Source organism: Crotalus tigris, unplaced genomic scaffold (assembly GCF_016545835.1).
Source record: "Crotalus tigris isolate CLP2741 ecotype Arizona unplaced genomic scaffold, ASM1654583v1 scf7180000024429.2167931701:2281839, whole genome shotgun sequence".
Classification (NCBI taxonomy): Eukaryota; Metazoa; Chordata; class Lepidosauria; order Squamata; family Viperidae; genus Crotalus; species Crotalus tigris.
In genome coordinates this window covers 1,366,461-1,387,539 of record NW_024100596.1, presented here as the reverse complement: position 1 = coordinate 1,387,539, position 21,079 = coordinate 1,366,461, and the positions used below count along the sequence as shown (strand labels likewise).

General features: G+C 40.4%; 1 protein-coding gene across 6 annotated transcripts in view; it reads left to right on the top strand.

Annotated features, from left to right (window-relative positions):
- RARG (retinoic acid receptor gamma) overlaps positions 1-21,079 on the top strand; it is a 170,269-nt gene that overhangs the window by 115,590 nt on the left and 33,600 nt on the right. The window contains exon 1 of one of the 6 annotated variants that reach the window (XM_039330523.1): positions 3,020-4,492. The exons of 4 other annotated variants lie outside the window; for them this stretch is intronic. In XM_039330523.1, the coding sequence (XP_039186457.1) occupies positions 4,342-4,492 (151 nt within the window). In that variant the 5' untranslated portion in view covers positions 3,020-4,341. Of the gene's footprint in view, positions 1-3,019; positions 4,493-21,079 lie in introns of those variants that run through there. One more of the 6 variants, XM_039330522.1, reaches the window with a different exon arrangement.

Here is a 21,079-nt window from a genome sequence, read left to right as displayed (position 1 = left end):
AGCGCAAAAGAATTGAGGCCTTTGAACTATGGTGCTGGAGAAGACTCCTGCGAGTCCCTTGGATTGCAAGGCATTCAAACCGGTCAGTCCTAGAAGAGATCAACCCCGACTGCTCTTTAGAAGGCCAGATCCTGAAGTTGAAACTCAAATACTTTGGCCACCTAATGAGAAGGAAGAACTCACTGGAAAAAGGCCTAATGCTGGGAAAGATTGAGGGCAATAGAAGAAGGGGACGACAGAGAATGAGATGGCTGGATGGAGTCACTGAAGCAGTAAGTGTGAACTTAAATGGACTCCAGAAGATGGTAGAGGACAGGAAGACCTGCAGGAACGTTGTCCATGGGGTCGCGATGGGTCGGACACGACTTCGCAATTAACAACAACAATGTTCTATAAACCAATCCAATTGTGTGATGGCTAACTAAACCATGTATTTGTTTATTGTTTATTTGTAAGCACTGCTGGATTGGAGCCTGTCCTCACAGTGGCCAATCAACTGCCCAAGGAAACCCATTATCTCCCAGCAGATGGCCTTCAGAGGCTGACATACTGTCATCAAGGCTAATTGTTCCCCATGACTGAATTGGTCCAACTCATTTTTTAAGCCAGCCAAGCTGGTAGTCAGTACCACATCTTGTGGTGGCAAATTCCAAAGTTTGGTTACAAAAATATTTCCTTTTGCCTGTCCCATTTCTTCCTTCCTTCAATTTCATTGGGTGACCTCTGGTATTATATTTTGGGAAGGGAAAGCAGCTTATTGTCCACTTTATCCATACCACACATAATTTTATATACCTCATCTTCTCTTGTTTGCCCCCTTTCTAGACTAAAAAACTTTAAAAACTAAAAATGTGGCAAGTTTTCCTCATAGTGAAATCACTTCAGCCCCTTGATCATCTTAGTTGTCCTCCTCTGAACCTTTTCTTGCTCTGCTATATCTCTTTTGAGGTACAGTGACAGAAATACATACAATATTCCAGATTGCACTTGCACTGTTGACTTTTGTAAGAGCATTTATAATGTTGGCATCCCTTTTTCAATACTACTTATTGTCCCTAATAAGCTGTTGGCCTTTTCCACAGAGATGGACATATACAGTGTCCGCACCTTCGGTCAATTGTTTACCATTTCTCCAAGAGCTCTTTCCTTGTCAATCACTGCTAACTCTGATCCCAGTAGTTGATATAAGGATTTTTGGCACCAATGTTCACTACTTTTACACTTGTTCATGTCAAATGACATCTGACATTTTGATGCCCATTTCTCTAATGGGGTTTTTGTAGTCCCTTATTATTTTTACCACTCTGAACAATTGAATGTTATCAGTCAATTTGACTATTCCACTAGGCTCACCCAATTCCAGATCATCTATAAATGTCTTGATATAAATGCACCAATCCTAGGAAGGCTCCACAAATTCCATCCTTTGTGAGCAAGGTCCATTTACTCCTTCTCTTTGCTTTCTATCCATTAGCCAGTAGCATATCCACATGAAAACCCCCTCCTCCTCTTTTCCATGGCTTACTGAGAAATCTTGGGTGAGGGACATTATTAAGACTTTTTGAAAGACTTTTTATATCTCATTACCCCACCTTTCCTCCAGCATCCTGAAGCAGTGTACATGGTATTCCATTTTCTTCATAGGAATCACGTATGGTGCATTAGGCTGAGATATTAATTGGCCTGATGACTTTCCACTGCTGAGGATGGAGTTGAATCCGAGCCTCCTCAGTTTGTCCATTATCTTATCCATTGTACCACTTTCCCTATAACCATGTTGTAGGTAATGTGTGAATCAGGGCGGAAAAAGCTAAATGGCTTTATTGAGGGCAACAGTGTTACCTGTGACAGGCAGGGGTATCTATCTATAGGTGGATGCTAGTCACTAATTTTGAAATGTTTCATTTTTTGATTTCTGCATATCAAGCTTTGTCCCATCTGTAGGGACAAATTAGATCCAGAAGGGATTTTGCATGCGAAAAAGTGATTACTGCAGTTAGTTCACTTGCCACATGGCCAGCTTATATATGTATGAATATATCCTGCACCATTACAAAATTTCTTAAAATGATTTGAGAGACTGGCTGGGAGAGGAAAAAAAAAAGGGGGGGGGGCTGTACATCTGAATGTGGTAAAGAACGTATTTGCTCTGTGCTGTGACATGGGAATGTAGCAGTCACATAAACCAATATCACAAAGTTTTAGTTCTATTAATTAAATTCAGATTCCTCTGCTGTGCCCAGATATTGTACTCACTATGTTTTTTTTAAAAGTGAATAAAACATGCATTTCCAATGTGGAAATATTTATCTCTTTAACTATCCTGATTATGCGTACAAAAACAGCAAGATATGTTTTGAATTCAGAGTTGGTTTATTTTTTTATATATATGCACAAAAGACTAATTATTTGGGTAGCTTTCCAAAATCCCATCCCTTGATTTTGGAATTAAGTGTTGGATTTCAGAACTAAATTCCTGTTCCACATAACTAAGTGGACATGGGAAGAGAAAAAACTGCTTTCTATGCTGTGATTTGGCCATGAGGAATTTATCTGCTGGGGTTCTCTCTGATGATAATTAAGACACAATGAAGAGAATAGACATTCATTTCAAGTACTCTGCTGAATGCTCGGTGTTATTTGCAATGATCCTACTGAAAAGTTGATTCCAGCTATGCATGGGATGGATCCAAAGCTCCTTCCTACAAAGATATTCCAGGATCATTATAGGTAGTCCTCAACTTATGACCACAATGGAGCCCAACATTTACATTGCTAAGTGAGTCAGTCATTAAGTGAATTTTGCCCCATTTTACAACCTTGCCACAGTTGTTAGGTGAATTACTGCACTTGTTAAGTTAATGATACGGTTGTTAAGTGAATCTGGCTTCCCAATTGACTTTGCTTGTCAGGAGGTCACGAAAGGTGATCACAGAGGACCCTGATCTAAGTGTGAAAAATGGTCATAAATCACTTTTTTCAGTGCCGTTGTAACTTTGAATGGTCACTAAATGAACTGTTGTAAGTTGAGGACTATCTGTACCACCTATTCCCAACTTTGAGTTGCTGACGTGTTACATTGTATTTATTCTATGTGGACTCCAGTGCAGTTTCCTATATTACTTCTCTGCTCATAACTTTTGCCAAGTTTCTTAGGGGATTATAAAGGAAAGGTACCTATTTTTCCTCTCACCTTTCAGGGCAGGCTTAGGTCTTCTATTCAGCCATCTCCCCACTGTGAATACAGAAGTGTGGGCCCTTTTTCAGTCAATACATTTTGCTGGCAGAGGCAGGCGTATACAAAAAGTAGCTATTTGTAGCAGGGTGAAAAACTCCCTGGGATCAACTTTCAAAGTTACTCAACCTTCATTATAGGGCAGCACCTTCCAGCACAATGGAAATAGAGAACTAATTTGGGAAGTCAGGCCAGGCTGTATCATGCCGCACTTAATCCCCGCTCTCTACCTTATCCCCAAATCGGTTTGTTTTATAGGCTTACTGAACTCAGTCTAACGATAGGGCCGGCTCCTCTTGGATTATAAATGCGGTGTTCCCTCGATGGGCGCTCTATCAGCCTTGCCTCACGAATGCACGCGTGTTTACTCAACCCTCAATTCCGCTGAACTCTCTTCCGAGTAAATACGCGTATCAGCTGGTACGTTTGCTAAACTTCGTAATCTTCTGCTTGCTGATTTCTGAGTGCCATCGTGGGTGCGGCTTGGGAAAGAGAAGCAGTAAGAGAAAGGAGGGGGGGAAAAAACCCCAAACCAAACCCACACACACGGCAGCCAACAACAGCCCTGTCTACGTGTGCGCGCGCGTTTGCCTATTGTTCCTTGTTGCGTGCTTGCCAAATCACTGTTTGGGCGCGTTTCCTAGGTCCTCGGCGTGTTATGCTCCCGTATGTGGCTGTTGTGTGTAGTCAGATTTTGTGTATCGGGCCCATATGGTCCAGCCCCTTTCGCTCCGAAGCCACACCCACCAATTGGGGAGTCCTCTTAGCCGCTTTCGCGGCAAGGTAACAGCTTCTTCAGCGAGCAAGCTGAAGCGACCGGAAAGCCGGGACTTCTCAGCGCCCAACTTCACGCGGGACGTGTATTACACGCGGGACGTAGAGAAGGTGGTGTGTGAGTGCGAGCGGACTGGTTTGATATCAGCCGAGTTATTCCTCCTCTCCCCCTCCCGCGGCCTCTCCGGGAGGGCGGCGAACATTTCCTTTTCTTCCTGGATCACCAGCACAAGCTCACTATTAGTAGCATCATCATCATCACCATATTTTCGCCACCACATCCTTCTTCTCCCTCGCCTCTTTCCACTGGAAGCGGATTCCGGAGGGGGAAGATGTACGACTGCATGGAGGCATTCGCCGTCACGCCGCGACAGCTCTACGATGTTACTAACCGGAGCGCTTGCATGCTACGGAAATCGAGCATCAGTCCGTTTTCCTTGGGCTTGGATCCCTTCGGGTGGCCCCAGCCGGCCAGCCTACAATGTAGGTGGACTTGTCGCCGATCGACACTTAGTGGTGGGGTGGGGTGGGGTGGGGGTATGAATTGCGGTAATGGGTTCGTTTTCTGAAGAGTGTCGACGTGGGTGGGGTTGTAAATGTAGAGTAGTGCATTCAATAAATCGCTCGTGGACCCTGAGCACGAGTGGATCTGAGGGGCATCCTGCTAGGGGGCGCTGTTTGCTGCGTAGGCGGAATTGCGTGGTGGATTCGAACCTAATTTTCCAACTTTTAGTTTCCTGCTTTGGAACTCCAGAGTTGCAAAAGAGGGGATATGGGCATTGGGGAAAAGGGATACGAGGAACGAAGCCATTCCCTCGCTGCCCCACCCCCACTCCCATCCCGCGGTCTTTTGATGGGAGGAGAACATGCGTGATTGTATCTCGGGAACATTTATAGCCGCCGCCTTCTTCGCTTCTGATCTTGGGAGAGAGTTCACTTTCTCGGGAACTGGGGAATACCTCCAGTTTGTGGCTCTTTGTCTTGACTTGGAAGCTCATTATGAACACCAGATGAGGAGGAAACTTTGAAGTTCCCTTTCATTCTTTTAAAAAAAAAAAAAAAAAAAAAAGATCTGAGTACGCGTGCATGTGTATAGAGGAGCGAACCAGAAACCACAGGAGAATATCTGAGGGAGAGTATGTTTAATTTGAAAGTTGGAGAAAAGCAGGAGGTGATGTTCATCCTTTAAAAGCCAGACAGCTGTGGACTGATTTTAACTTTCATTCCCCTTGGGGGGGGGGGAGTTGTGATAAAATGCGCGCGCCAATGTGCAGTCTTGAAATTCGCCTTCCACCATCAGATGCAACTAGATCCAAAAGTGGGGCAGTCCAGTCAGTCTGGCGTGGGGGGCAGCGGGGGGGGAGGAGGCGGGTTAGACGAAGCGGCGCTTTTATTTTCAGACATTCCGGAGAATCTGGAAGTGGAGGCGGCGGTGCCGGAGAGATCTGTCAAACACCCAAGGGTGTCCCCAGCGGTTCCTCCTGCGCTCCCTTTTTCTCTTTGAGCAGCTGCCAGATCGCTTCCCTCTTTGCCCGCTCTCCTCTCCCTCTCCCTCCCCCCCTCTCTCTTTTTTCTTGGCACCCATCGCGGGTGTTTACAACTTGGAAAAGCAAAAGTCTTAGATGTATATTTACACACACACACACACACACACACACACACACACACACACACGCCCAGCGGGTGGGGGCTCGCAGCCGCGTCGCAGGGGAATACCTGGGGACGGAGTTTTGGGTGTTGAGTTCCTTCTTTCTCTCCCTCCCTCCCCCGCGCCCGATGGGAGTTCGCGCTGGCTCCCTAGCTCGCTTTCAAAGCGGTTTCATTTGGAGCGGCCCCACCCCGCCCGGGCTGCTCGGGCGCTGGCTGGAAAATGTGGCGCTTTAACTCTTTCGCTGGCTGCTGGAAATCAAAACACTTCCTGGAGAATCTCAACTTGGAGGAGCAAGAAGACGCTTCCTCGCAGGAACACAGGGGAGATAGTAATAAAAACCCCGACTGACAATTAACCAGTGAAACAAATTGCCTCTCCCTCCCTCTAACGCTCGAGGCTTTTAAGAAGAGACTGGACAGCCATATATCAGAAATAGTATAGGTCTCCTGCGAGAGCAGGGGGTTGGACTAGATGACCTCGAAGGCGCCTTCCAGTTACTGTTGGCAGGAGCAGGGGAACAAAGAGTTCATTAGTATAGAATAAGAGAAAGGCCTGTCTGAGATAATTTGAAAATGCATATTAATAATAATTATTCTTTTCCTCTTCCATTTCCAACTAATCAGACTTAAGTAATAGGGAATGCCTCTGGGCATGAGCAGGGTAAGTGTATTTTTAATAGCTTTAAGTTTTCTGGGCATAGTTTTGGGGTAAACTTTAATTGGGGTGCCTCCTTATAAATGAGAGCCAGTTACAATGCTTTACTTTTCACTCATACTACAGGTGGAAGTATATGATATTTAGATACTGCCTTTTCAAGCTGTTGCCCTCCAGGTAAACTGGAACAACAACTCCCCTAATCCTTGGCCTTAAGCTATGGATAGTCTGCTTTGTGCCAATACATCCAGAGGACAATACGTTGAGGAAAGCTGATTTATGGATTTGGCACCCATCCAAACTTCAAACCACTTTTCAAAACATAGGACTGAGTAGGTTTCTTTCCCCAAGGACTCATAATTCCTCTTTAGAGTGAAAGAGTGCACATGATCAGAGGAACTAACAATAGCGGTAATACGGTGATGCAAATACAATGTAGAAAAAAGATTTCCTAATTATTTCAGGTCAACTGAAACTGTATGACACAATACTGCCTCTGATGATGACTCCCATAGTAGTTACACATACATATGCATCAGATCATCATGATGTCATCAACATTGTCTTTGCTAACAGCATTGCGACTTGGACTTTTCCCCCCCTAGAACAGGGGTGTCAAACTCGCAACGTCATGTGACATGTCGCAACGTATCACGGCTTTTTCCCCATTGCCAGAGCTGGGGTGGGCGAGGTTTCAACATGATGCATCCGGCCCTTGGGCTGGCAGTTTGACACCCCTGCCCTAGAAGTAGCTGCAGACTGAAACCAGTGCATCTGTGCCTCAGGACTTATGTTTTTCTGAACATATTTCTACCACAATGTTTCATCTGCCTTTTATTTATTTTTATTTATCAGGTTTACAAAATTTTAGCATTTTTGATACCCCTGTATTGCGATAAAGTGGGAATTCAGGTAGCAATCAGGAGAAAGTTGCAACTGCTTTAGTGAAGGTTCACTATCACAAATGAACTTTTATCATAGTCAGGCAATATATACACAAGCAAATAAGAATTGCCTCTGGACAGAACATCTATTATATATTGAACAGTGTTGATTATGTATGCCCCTTCTGGGTTGATGTTGTGCTGCAATTAAAGTCTGAATGGTAAAACAACTGAATAAGATCAAATATATAATGAGGGATAGTAACTTCACTGAACTTAACTTTATAGGATCATTTTGCTTGAAACATTAAAACTTGATTGCAGAAAATTGGGTCAAATAAATGGCTGCAGAGGAATTGGAGGGATGTGGGCTAATCTGTAGGGAGAGTATGTAAGTAATATGGGTGCGATTATGTATAGAATTAGATGGGTCATCTGGAAATCCCAGAACTGTCAACTAAGGAAAATTACATCAAAAAATCCTGTAAAGTGACAGTGACAAAACATTTCTGTATTCTCAGTAAGAAAACCATATAGATGTTCTACATAATCATCAGGAATAGCTTGACCTGAGGGAAACTGTAATACAAGGCCTCAGGAGATGAAAGCCCCAGCCAACCCTGGCTGATCCTGAAAAGCTAAGTAGAGTTGGATCTAGATAATACTTGGATGGGAGACCACCAGGAAATCTGCAGGCTGTAGACTAGAAATAAAAAAAATGTTTCGGAAGAAAGCCACAGGAAATGAATTCATATTCATTTAAAGAAAACTGCAAGGATGTGCCCATGTTGTCTGCCGGAGGGAATCTTTATTAGAATCAACCCTTGTAATTGAGACCCTATCACTTCTGCAGGTGATAAATTGCTTTGGAGGCATCTTTATTCAATACAGGAGAACTTCCCTCTTGTTGTTCTCTCCCTTCACCTAACAGAAGAGCCAGTCCTCTGTGTGGATGTGGGTATTTCTGGTGGAACATATATTTCCAAGTGTGGGACATACTCTGTAGCATCAGGAATGCCATTGCTAAGACAAATGGCTTATATAGCACCCCAGCTGCAAACATTTTACGGCTGGTTATAAATGGCTTGTTTGAAGCTCCACCGAGAAGAGGGTAGGAATTTCCTCAATTTCAGTAATTTAGTCTTTTAAAGCCCTCCAACCACCCCTCCTTCTCCAACTGAGCTAGCCAGCATTTGTGGAGGGGCAAGAGCAGGGACCCTGAGTTGGAGAGAGCAGATGGCCCATGGCTGGGTTGATGCTGGACACAGTCTGGGGCTAAAAGTGCTGAGCAGCTGCCACTTATGCTCGGGAGAAACTATTGAGTAATCTGACTTTTTTCAATTTCCTGTCTCCTTATTTGTGGATCACTGACAAGATAAGATAGTGGCACCAAATAACTAGCCAAAGCTGCATATTCAAGACTGCAAAGATGCTGTGTGAATAGAGGGTACTGCTCTGGCACTGGCCATTCTTAATCTTTGGCTTGTTTTAGTCCAGAAGAGGACTACATTACTTTATCTCTCTGAAAGCATGTTCAGCATCCATTAAAGAGTACATGTGCCTGTACAAATATCTTCTGAAAGGGATCCTACACAGATTAGTAATCATTAGTAGTTGAAACAAACTGTTTCAACTTCTCCCCTTGTGTCACCACTACGGAGCATTGTATGCCAAAACAGCTAAACCAGTGGTGGTGAACCTATGGCACGCGTGCCAGAGGCGGCACTCAGAGCCCTCTCTGTTGGCACGCCAGCAGCAGATCCATCAGGCCGCCATCACTGCCCAGAGCAAGAGCACAAAGAAGGTGAAGCGGCTGACTAGCAAGCTCAAGTAGAGGTGGTAGAGCAGAGGTCACCAACCATTGTCGATTGGTGGACTGGAAGAAAAGGGAGGGAGAAGTATTTTACATGTGCATGTGCACACACGGGGCCGCGAGTATGCACGCACTGCAAATAAGGTGGAGCTAGTGCCTGCATGATACTCACTAGCCCTGCCCCATTCTTGCTTGGTGCAGCGCCTTGTATCTGCACCCTGTGGTGCAGCGGTGGCCATTTTTGCGCCCCTGTTTTTTGCGTGCCCCCCCTGAGGGCACCACAGTGCTGATGGGCCCCTGGCACTTTGCGATAAATAAGTGGGTTTTGGGTTGCGGTTTGGGCACTCGGTCTCTAAAAGATTCACCATCCCTGAACTAGATTCAAAGACAGTTTTTTTCCCTCCTCATGCCATCACTCTGCTGAGCACTTGATTTCCACAGTTCTATCTTATGTATAAATATATTAACCATGTAGTATGGCTATGTTACTTTTATCCTTATTATGATTATTATCCTTTGTTATTATGAGTATTATTACTTTGTTGTTTTTCATTTACACTGAGAGTTTATGCACTGGACACAAATTCCTTGTGTGTCTAATCACACTTGACCAATAAAGCTATTCTGTTCTGTTCTGTCCTGTCCTGTCCTATCCCATCCCATCCCATCCCATCCCATCCCATCCCATTCTTTGCCAGTGCTCTGCCCTGTAGACTAGAGCCCACTAAGAGATGAGGCTGAGCAACTATTTCTTAATCTGATATAATTTCTTAATTTAGAATCAAACGTGGGTGGATTTGTTGTTGTTCTTCTCAACGTATAGGCCTCACATATATAATCAGCAGTCTGAAAACAGCACCAGATACATTTTTAACATTGGCTATGTATGTGAAGATATTTTTTGAACAATAGCTTGAAGGTTTTTAAATCATATTTAATGATGTCTAGCCTAAAATATGGTATAAACTCATAGCTACATATCATATGGTAATCTGAAACACATGACTTGAAAAGGAAACCTATTGGCTTACAAGCAGAAGAATAAAGATTTAAAATCTTAACTCCAGCAACTGAAATCAGTTTAGGCCACTTTCAAGATTTCTTAAGTAGGAATATTATAGCAGAATTGAGGACACACAAATTTACAAATGTGATAGCAAATATGATATATGAGATGGGATCACTTTGAAGGAGCAAGGCAAATGGAGAATCATGATTTCCACTGTTGTCATACCAGAGGGTCTTGTTGCAATATTCCAGAGTTGTTTGTATATTTTATACTCTGTGTTGAGAGAAGTTTTGAAAATAAGAATAAATTTATTTTTTAATTAAAAAAGTATTTGTAGCAACAGAACCAATCCTCATCTAGTTTTCATAAATGAAAAAAGTGGAAAAATGGAAAAAAATCGAACATTTCAAAGCCACAAGATACTAAAGGAAATTAAAGGTTGTTGAGAATCATAATAATACATTATTATGATTGGCATAATAAATTATTATTATTATTGTAAACACAAAAATGTGAAATCATAGTTTTTTAGCTGGTATTGGCCTTCATACACACTGAGTTCTTCCCCAAAACCTAGTCTGTTATATGAGCATAGTATATTTTACGGGTTGGTTGCACAGTCAGCCACATATTTTGGCTGGGTTTGGCATTTTTATTCAGCTATCAAGTCCTTCCCAAGAATCTGGAATAGGTAGATGTTGTTTGATAGTGTTAAAGATATACCACAAGATGTAAGCTGTTTGAAGTAAAGCTACCTTTTGATTGATGATGATTTGTGCCGATGCTGTTCATATGGTGTTCCAAATGTTTTGACATTGTACCCAAGGCTCTTGTCATTATTAGTATTATCTTTGCTTCCTTTTGTCAAAGTCATTCTACTTGCAGATTTTTGCATTTGGTGACTTCCTCCATTTCTTTCTCTTCTCTTTTGTCTCCAGGTACTGCTATGTCCATTATCCAGTCTGTCTTGTCTTTCTTATCAATAATTGTTAAGCCTGGAGTGTTATGTAGCAGGTGCTTGTCTGTTTGAATTCTAAAGTGCCAGAAGACTTTAGTTTCTTCATTTTCTATTACTTTGTCTATTTTGTGGTCCTACCAGTTCTTGCTTGCAGGCAAATTATATTTCTTGCAGATATTCCAATGAATCATGGTTAGTACTTCTCATGCCATTGTTTGTAGTCACTCTGTGAAATCTTCTTTCAACAGCTAACTATGTGGTCTACTGTTTCTTCAGTTTCTTGCAGAGGAGGCATTTGCTGTCTGTTGTTGTCTTCTCAATCTTGACTTTGTATGCATTTGTTCTTAAAGCTTGGTCTTGTACAGCCAGAATTAGCCCTTCTGTCTCTTTCTTCAACTTTCCTGTTCTTAGCCATTGCCAGTTCTCATTATTATCTGGTTTACTTGTTAGTTTTTTTGTGTACTGGCCATGTATTGCTTTGCATTGCTGTTTCTTTTTATTCTTGATTTGGTCTTTCTTCTAGTCCAGTTTTTCTCTGGTATTCAGTAAACCTTCCTGGTATACTAGCTTCAGTGCATCTTCTTTGCTATTCTTCAGATATTCTTCTAATGCCCCTTTTCCTTGTTCCACTGGTGTACTTGCAACATTCCACAACCACCTATGTTCCTTGGTAAGTAGAGTTTGTCAATGTCACTGGGTAGATAAAAGGCACGATTCCTTGTCATTATTTTTCTGGTCTTCCTAGCCAGGGCTTTTAGTTTTCTTGAGTCTACCCACTATTCCAGCAGTGTATCTAATGACTGGAATTGTCCAGGATTAATTCCCTTGATGGTATTTCTTCCATTGAATTTGGACATCAGGATCTGCATGCTATTATTATTTTTACTTGCTTTTATTGCAAATCTCAGAGTTAATAGTCTCCAATGCCTGTTCATTTGAGTCAAAAATACTGATAAAACACCATACCGGGCAGGTCTGTGTTTTTAAAAATAAATCCCGAGCTACAGCTTATTGGCAATTTTGTCCTGCTACCCATTATTTTTACAGACATATGAAATTAATAATATCCAGATAACTACAGTAATATCAAAATAGATATTCAAAAATTATGAACAGAGTAAACAATTAAAAATCAACGGTGGAAGACCAAAACAAAATGAGTCTAAATTGGTTTGAATATTACAGCCTACAATCAACTATCCAACCCATTGAAGATCATACCAAAATTTGGCTATATCAAAAGACATAAATAGAAAGCCTGAGGAAATTCTAACTAACATAGCAAAATTACACTCAACCAGAGAGTTTCAACATTGAGTTTGAGGGCTCTGGGTATCATTTTGTTGATCTGAAGTAGAGTCTCTTCAAAGTACCTTGAAGAAGTGAGTAATCATGGTTGGAGAGCTCAAAGTCACAAATGAAATTGTTATAGCTGTTTCTGAAATGATACTGCCTCTGGAGATGCCAAATCTTCTAGGGGACCCACATTCTCTGGACCTTACTAGTCAGTGTCTATCTGTAGACATACTTCCTTCCAAGTCCATTAAGGCATTTGTTGATCCCTACATCCCATGGGAGATGCTGAATAGTTTATAAACAAACAGAGATATATAGATTGAGCAGAGAGTTTTTTTTCTTTGCTGTTCCTGCTTGGTTCCTTCAGGCTGCTTATGGTGTGTACAGAAGCTATTTGGAGAGGATTAAGTTCGGGCTACAATGTGGTGCAGTCCAGGAAATAACAGGCCTGATAAGAGCTTGGCCTGACAACAGCTTGAGGGAGGTTCATTTAAGTCTGAGTGTGGTTTCTGATACTTTGATAAACAAGGCCTTCTGTCTTCCCCATTCAGCTAAGCGGATGGAATTGGGAGTTTGAGTGACAGTGTTATTGATAAGGAATTCTGGTCAGGCATGAATGAGGGTGGAGGGAAAGGAATTCATGGTGCAATCTAGCGGTTCAGGACTCTGAAATCTCAGAGAGAAATTAAGGAGGTTAAATATACTATGGGGAGGGAAAGGTTAGAGTTAGGGAATAAGCTACTGGCTGGGATTTTTTTTTTATAATACAGGTTCTCCAGATGACCACTCACTCTGTGTCTGCCTTGCTATGAGAGTTAACTAAAACTCTTTGCTCTGTAACTCTTACTACCATGGGGGTAGTAAGTAACTCTTACTAACACTGAGGTAGTAAGATTCAGGGATGGGGTTCTTTAAGTGGACTTTCGTTAAGTGATACATTTGGTGGAGAAGCCAAAATTCCTCCTATTTCAGTTGTTTTACTGGGCCAGATTACTAAGGCTGAGTTAACTAGACAGTCAGCCTAACTGTTTACCAATGTAGAGGAATTTTTTTCCTGATTTTTCTGTGTGGATTTTCAATATGTATTTCTCTTTCATCCTTTACTTATGGGCCCCAATGCCTACTGCCAGCACACAGGTGTGTAGACAGAGTATTCATTGATTTTGGAGTCTGCAGTTGTTCAAGGACTTTTTCAATTCTTCTCCAGATATTTTGCTCTTCAAATCCAGTTACCCTTGTTCATCAGTCATATTCTGGAACAAGCCTAGTTGAAGATCATTTTGTTAGGGGAACAGAGATTGACTGTGTTCATACATCATATTAAACCACTTTCTACTCTTTTTTTTTTTTAGTTTGAGATTAATGTGTTATGTGAACCAAGCCAGTAGAGTTTATTTATGAGACAGAAAAGTCAAATATAAATTGAAATTATCTTCATAATTATTGCAATAACAGCAGCAAAAGTAACTACAGTCATCATCACAGCTTGTAAACCATGAATTATGGCATTGCATATAGTGTAACTTATACAGTAATCGTTAATACATGGCTTAGTGTGATTTATGGAACCATCCTGTCTGGAATGAACAATGAAAGTGAAAACATTTTTTTATGGTTTCTAGAAAAATCTTACAATTCCTTTTCTGTTCTTGAAATTTCTAGCAGTCTTCTACTATAATACATTATCTTGGCACCTGGTTTGCTACTTTCAGTGGATACCGCAAATTATTCAGAAGCCAGTTTCCCAAATTCGGGTCCATGACTGCAGCCATGCAAGTCTTCACTCGTGAATCTTTACCAGAAGTTCAGACAATGTTTCATATTTATAAGTCTCCTCAGTGCTTTTTTTTGTAAAAAAAAAAAAAAGTGCTGGAACTCACAGACATCATACAACCCGCCTTGCCTACCCTACAAGGTTTACCTTTGTAGTTGAAAAAAAAACCCTTCAACTTTTAGTGCATCTAAAAGACTAGAATTTTGTTAATACTATTAATGTTACCATGCACTGTGTCGCTTTAAATTACAAGAAGGCATTTTATTAATCTTTTACCACTGGCATACCCATTTAGATTAATGAGTGGAAATGTCAGCTTTCTATGTGGAATGAAATTGGCCCAATAAAACAAAATTTGGTTGCTTGTAAAAGATTGAATTATTTTTAAGAAGTTGTCAAACAATGTGGAAAAATTTACATTTGGAGTTTAATATGGATATTGACTTGAAACAAATTAAAATTGAAACTTTGTCAGTGAACAGATTACTTTTAATTTACCTTTAAGGTAAACCCAATTTAATAAATAGATCTGATTAAACCTCATACTGTAGGTTTACCTTTACATCTGATCAATATATAATTAATATATTATTATTATTATTATTATTACTTCCAAATCACGTTGGCTTTATTCTTTTTTTAATATAAATATTTTTATTGAGTTTTATAAATGTAATAAGGGGATAGGGTCAAAAATGGTAAGACAATGGCAAACATACAAAAAGGTTAGACCAGGGAAAAGGGATAACACAAAAGCGGGATTAATCCCACAAAATAATATTGCTTCAGCAAGTCTACCAGTCCAGATTTACATATTAAATCTTAATTACTCTATTATTAAACAACTTTCCATATAATCACATAAATAACAAATTAGTCAATAAGTCTCATTCATTTCACTACTTAATAATGCTTAATATTAATTATAATCACTTTAAAATAGTAATAGACTACATATTAATTATAGTTTACCATATTATTTAAGATCACAAATATACAAAGAGGAAGAAGAAGAAATAAAAACAAGTTCATACAAATAATCATGGAATATAAATACAAATTATCAATTATCTCTTTAAATTTCATAACCTTTTCTCACTCTAGCGTGTTTCTAACCAATAATAAAATTTTCCCCATGTTTTAAAGTAAATTGTGTCTTCTTTCTCTTTCATTTCTAAAGTCAGTCTATCCATTTCTGCACATTCGAGTATTTTTGTTATTATAGCCTGGTCAGATGGTAAATTTTCATTTTTCCAAAATTGGGCAAATATTATTCTTGCGGCTGTCAGCACATGCAATATTAAATACTCATTCTCTTTTCCATAATTCAAACCTAATATTCCTAACAGAGTTCTGGTTTAAACTCTATCTGTATTTTAATCATCTCTTCTAGCTGCATATGGATCTTAAACCAAACCTTTTAACATTAGGACATATCCGCCAGAGATGGCAATAAGTGCCTGGTTGTTGTTTACATTTCCAACACATATTTGATACATTTTTAAACATTTTCTCTAACTGGTGTCATGTGCCATCTATAAAACATTTTATATAAGTTTTCCTTATATGCAGCTGCTTTAGTAAATTTAATATTTCAGTCCCATAGTTTTTGACGTTGGTTTTATTCTTATTCTTTCCCTCTGCAGTTTGAATATAAAGTATAAAAGATTAAAAAGAGATTTTCATAGACATCCCAGCCTTTGAACTACCCATAGAACTGAAACAGCAAAGTTTCACTGTCGGGCAAGCTTCCAGCCACCTTTGTTTCCTCTCGCTTTGCCTCTTTTTAACCTCACACCCCACCTTCTGTAAGGAAAGGCAAAAGTCTCACTCACGCTCTCGTGAAAGATGGCCTCCATGTTTATGTGTCTCCCACAGCCACCATCGGCTTCCATATCATATGGTCCGACCCAGCCAATCAAGCCATGCTCTGGCTGTGGTGCTCCAGCACCTCCTGGCTTCTAGAGAAGGCAGACAGCGCCCGAGGGGACCCCACTCACAACATACTGCCAGTGGGGCATTTTCAAAAACAAACAAGGATAGGAAAGGAAACAATAGGAAAAGAATGCAACTCTGGAAAATCCATAGAAAAAAAGTGCCAGAACTCCGTTCTGGGGCGTTCTATGACAAAAAGAGCCCTGAGTCTCCTGATATCTTTCTACTACTTCTTAACCAAAACAGCCAAACTCTGTTAAGAACACAACATGAACATGCGCCTTTTGATGGGTAATGCTGCAATCTTTTCAATTGGGAGGAATTTAGCAACCCTAGTTTCAATCTGTTTCCAGTGGGATGCCGTCCACAGTATTTTTTTTTCACTACCAGTCAACTACAAGTGGAATTGCCACAGATTTTTTATTTCGTCCTAGAAAGTGCATCCCTTCTTTATTTTCATTCTGTTGGGTTTCATCCAGATCAAGGTGAAGACCTCGCTCCAGGGGTGAGAAGAACAACAGTCTGCTAAGCATTGTCTGAAACAAAGAATATTTCTTTTAAAACCGCATGTATTTAGCTAGTGTTAAGTTGTTCATAAACTTAAACATGATTGGCTGTTACTACCCATGAAATATCAAGAAACAAAATACAGATTTGGAATGTTAGAAGTAACAATGACCAGAAAAGGTTTTCTCTTTCCTTATTTAATTTTGAACAGTAAGGTTCAAGTATTATAACAGTATAACAATGATGTGCTTACATAATATGTTAAAAACATGTTTTTTTTAAAAAAGCTGTTAATTACAAAGTCAAGGAAATAGTGCTACTTAAAAGCTCAAAGTGAAGAGTGATAAAACAATGCCTATTACAAAATAGTTATTGAGCTGTGCATTAAATTCATTGCTCAATATGTTATTACCTTTGCCAACCCCTCCTCAAGATAGAAGAGAGGATGCTATGAGGAAGTTAGATAATCCCTCCCCTACACACACACACACACACACACACACACACACACCAATTGCCTCCTAATATTGAGAGTGCTATTCATTAGTGCAAGATAGCATTCACAGTACTAGGTTTGGTAGATTACTTGTGACAACTTAAATTGCTGCAACATGAATGTTTACAGGTTAGTGGGTAAAAATATTATGAAGCTGGTAGGTACTTTAGCAGAGGGGCTAAGAGAGATTGATGTACAGTCCAAATGTAATAATATCAGAAGTAAATAAAAAAGGGAATGCATTGTTGTGATCTTAAACAGAAATAGAACTAACATATCCATTATAAATGTTACCCATGAGCATGAAAGATGATTTTACAATGGCCTTCCATCACCCAGTATTCATCAGATGTGGTGAATTATAGTTTTTATCCTTCCCAAATAGCATTGCCATTCCTTGTGGTTCCAGACATCTTGAGGGCACCAGATTAAGACAATTGCCTTACCAGTTGCTGTTGCAGCCTGATTGCATGTAAATAAGATGATGTCCAATCCAAATCTTTACCCATCTATCTTGGTATGGAAGGTTCTGACCAATGATTGCTGCCCAGGATTTCAAAATAGGTATTTTCCCCAAACCTATCTGGAAACGCTGAGAGCCTGTGACTTAGGGGTGCAAAAGTAATATGTAAAAGAAGGCTTCAATTTCCAGTGATTTCAGTCAGGGATGTCCATGTGCAAAGGTAATACATACCTTGCATGTCTGCTCTAACTCCTTTTTCAGGTTTTACCACTATAGACTACAGCTGCCTTCTTGCTTTTTTAAATTATTTTAATGTGTTTTATATGTGTTGACATTTGTTTTAATTGGATGCCCATGTTTATTATTGTGTACCTACCTTATGTGAAAAGTCCATTTACTAATGTTTTAAATAAATCATCAGACCAGAATGCCTACCTTTGGGGATTTTTATACTAGTAAATCTTGTTAAACTGGTGTCCAGATCCTAGATCTGTATGACAATATCATTAGTATCTATTGAGGCCTCCCCCTCTGCAAACAGCATGTCAAATAAGATGGTTTAAGAATCCAAACCCAGTTTGCAAGGAAACACAGAGAGTAACTCTGTACCGAGTAAGGGAGCTTGCATGTTTTAATGAATCCCAGAAGGAGTGACTCAACTGTAGTTTCTATCCAGCAAAAGCTATTTTGGGGTAAAGAGATTTTTTTTTTGTTTATTTCCCTCTGACTTGGACTGAATGAGTATATTGTGCAGAAAAACATTTGCGGTTTGAAAAAAAAATGCAATGGTGCAGAATCCTTCTTTAATGTCTTTCAGCCCAAGACATAGTAACTTAATATGTATTTTCAATCTACATAGTACTGTATGAAACTGCCATGTTCAATGAACGTATACCCGAGTCTCATATCTGGAGGACAAAATAATGCAATGTTTATTTGTCTTCCTGCTCCCTTGCTGGCTTCCTACAAAAATCTGAGCAGCTTATTTGAAATAAATTTTGCATATATATATATATATATATATATATATACATATATATATATATATATATATATATATATATATATATATATATATATTATTTTGTATATATTGACACTTCTTAATATCAAAGCAGATGATCCAGCTGACATCTTCCAGTTCATCTGCCATTTGTATACTGTATCTTACATTGTAGAATGGTTATGTTTTGGGATTTTAATACCTGATTTTGTGTGTGTGTATATGTGTCATTGAATCAGTTTTGAATCCTGACTGTTGCTTGAACAAGTTCTTCAGATTTCTTGGCAAGATTTCAGAAATGGTTTGCCACTTGCCTGCTTTCCAGGGTTGAGAGAGAGTGACTGACCTAAAGTCATCCAACTGGCTTTGTACCTAAAGTGAGACTAGAAGTCGTGGTCTTCCAGTTTCTATCCTGGTGTCTTAACCATTACGCCAAGCTGGGTCAATATATACACCATTGGAAAAAGCTGAGGGGTGTGTAGTGAATGAAAACAAGCTACTGAAACATCTTTAATTCCCATATCACACATGCTCACATATGCAAGTGTAGTGTACACCTATACATTTAAAATGAATCTGGATTCCTTATCTGTCAAACAAGAGTTCTCAAACTATACAACATGAGGTGAAAGAAACTCCTGATTATTCCACTTCTGGCTGTGGATGTAGAGGAGGATAATGTTTATGGATATACACATTCCTACTTAAAAAAAAATCAAACAAGCCTGTGAAATGAAAGCCGCATCGCAGTTGAAAAGCTGTGCTAAACTTTTTTGTTTGATGGATGCTCTAATTAACTGCCTGAAGTGAGGTAATTTGTCAATCTCCACAGGGAAGATTTCAAAAAGATAGCTGTCCCTTGCAGTCTGACATGATAGGTGAAATTTGGCCAACAACTCTTCAAGGCCCTGACATACCTCATGCCTCTGTTGGCTACTGAAATATTAAAAATCCTCCCCTGTCTGATAACTCAACTGCAAAAAAAGTAGGCTGCCTCTTAGCATTTGCTGCCTATAGCTGTGATACCAAGGGCCAGCAGGACAGAAGAGTCCTGTGGGGCTGCCAGCCATATTTCATGCTGCCTGTCCTGTTTCAGTGAAGGTGCGTTGGCCTCCTGCCCCCTGGGAACGTGCCTGAGTTTGTTCCTTCTGTTGGAGCATCAGATCACTGTCAGTGCACGGGAATTTATGGCCCGGCCGGCTCTTCCCCTCTGCCCAAGGAGGCGGGAGAGCCGCTCCCCCGCCCCGTCCTGCTGGGGAATTTATTTCCTGCCCTCTGCTTCCACCTGTTACAGAATATGCTCTTGATCTCATTTAATGATGCCTCGGAAGCCCGACAGCCTTCCTTCTTCCAGCAGCCACAGAAAGAACGTTGGGTGGCCTTGGCATTCGTCCTTTGGCTATGGACTGATCCTTTCATGGTGTGTGGCTCTGGGCAGCAAGCTGGGAGCTGTCTAATGAGAACGGGGAGTGTGCCAGGCTCAAAGAAATCAGCAGTCTGTCCCAGACTGACTGGGTTGAGGGGGGGGGGACTTTTCTCCTCCCCAATAGAAGGGGGGGGGTCTCCAGCTTGGTTTTCCCAGCCTATGGGAAAATTGTGCTGCAAAAGGGACAGAGATGGAACATTTACGTGCCCTTTTTGCAAATAAAATATGATACATGCCATTGCTCCTTCTCATGCCTTCCGTGTTACAGTTTATTGCACCAAACTGCAAAGGGTTAGGATCTTCCCCACCCCACCCTCAGCATAGCATTTGAACTCCACCAGGGAAATTGTTATGTCTGCGGAATTATTTCTGGTACTTTGTAAAGTCCCACATCCTTGATTATTTTATTTCATTGTTACAGTTTATCCTCTTTCTTTAGAAAACACAAAGCCGCTAACATGGAGTTCCTTGTGATTTCCCATCTGTGTCCTCATCTGGACTTTATTTCTGTGTTTGCAGGCCAATATTCTGTTTCTTTCTTAGCCAATGTTTCATAACACAAGCGAGGAACTCTTCCACTTCTATTGTCTGAAGAAACGTGAAGGAGCAGCCTCACTGCAATTGGCAGGCCCATATTGGATAAAAGCCTGCTGAGAACTTTTTTGCAGGGGGCAGGATGTAAATGAGTTTACAAAGAAAAATAGGTCACAAATCAAAGCATAAAATATTGTTATAAGTATGGATTTAAATAGTTGTGGTATACTAGATGATCTTAAGTGCAGGCAAAGGATCCAGTAAGATATAGTTTATTTGATTTTGTGTGTGTGAAAATATTTGGGTCAGCTCACACCAGCTGATTTTTCCTGCAAGTGAATAATATGCTTTTTTGTATTCTGTTCTGTGAAGTGTTCTTATTTAGTGGCCTTGATAGAATTTTGTGCTGGGGGCACTAGCCTGTAATTAAAAGATGCTAATGTTTTCTGAATGCCTGGGACCAATACTTCAAAGAACATGGTTCCGGCAAGTGTGTTGACAGGAAATGATAGGGTGGTATGCCTCATCATAATCAGATCTATTCACAAATAAGCCCTTCAGTTTGTCTTATAGGAGTCTTGTCTGAAGTTCTTATTTCTGAGTAATTTTTGATTATGCGTTTCAAGGCTACAAATGCCCAACAAACTGCTCCCCTTCCACAGTTTGG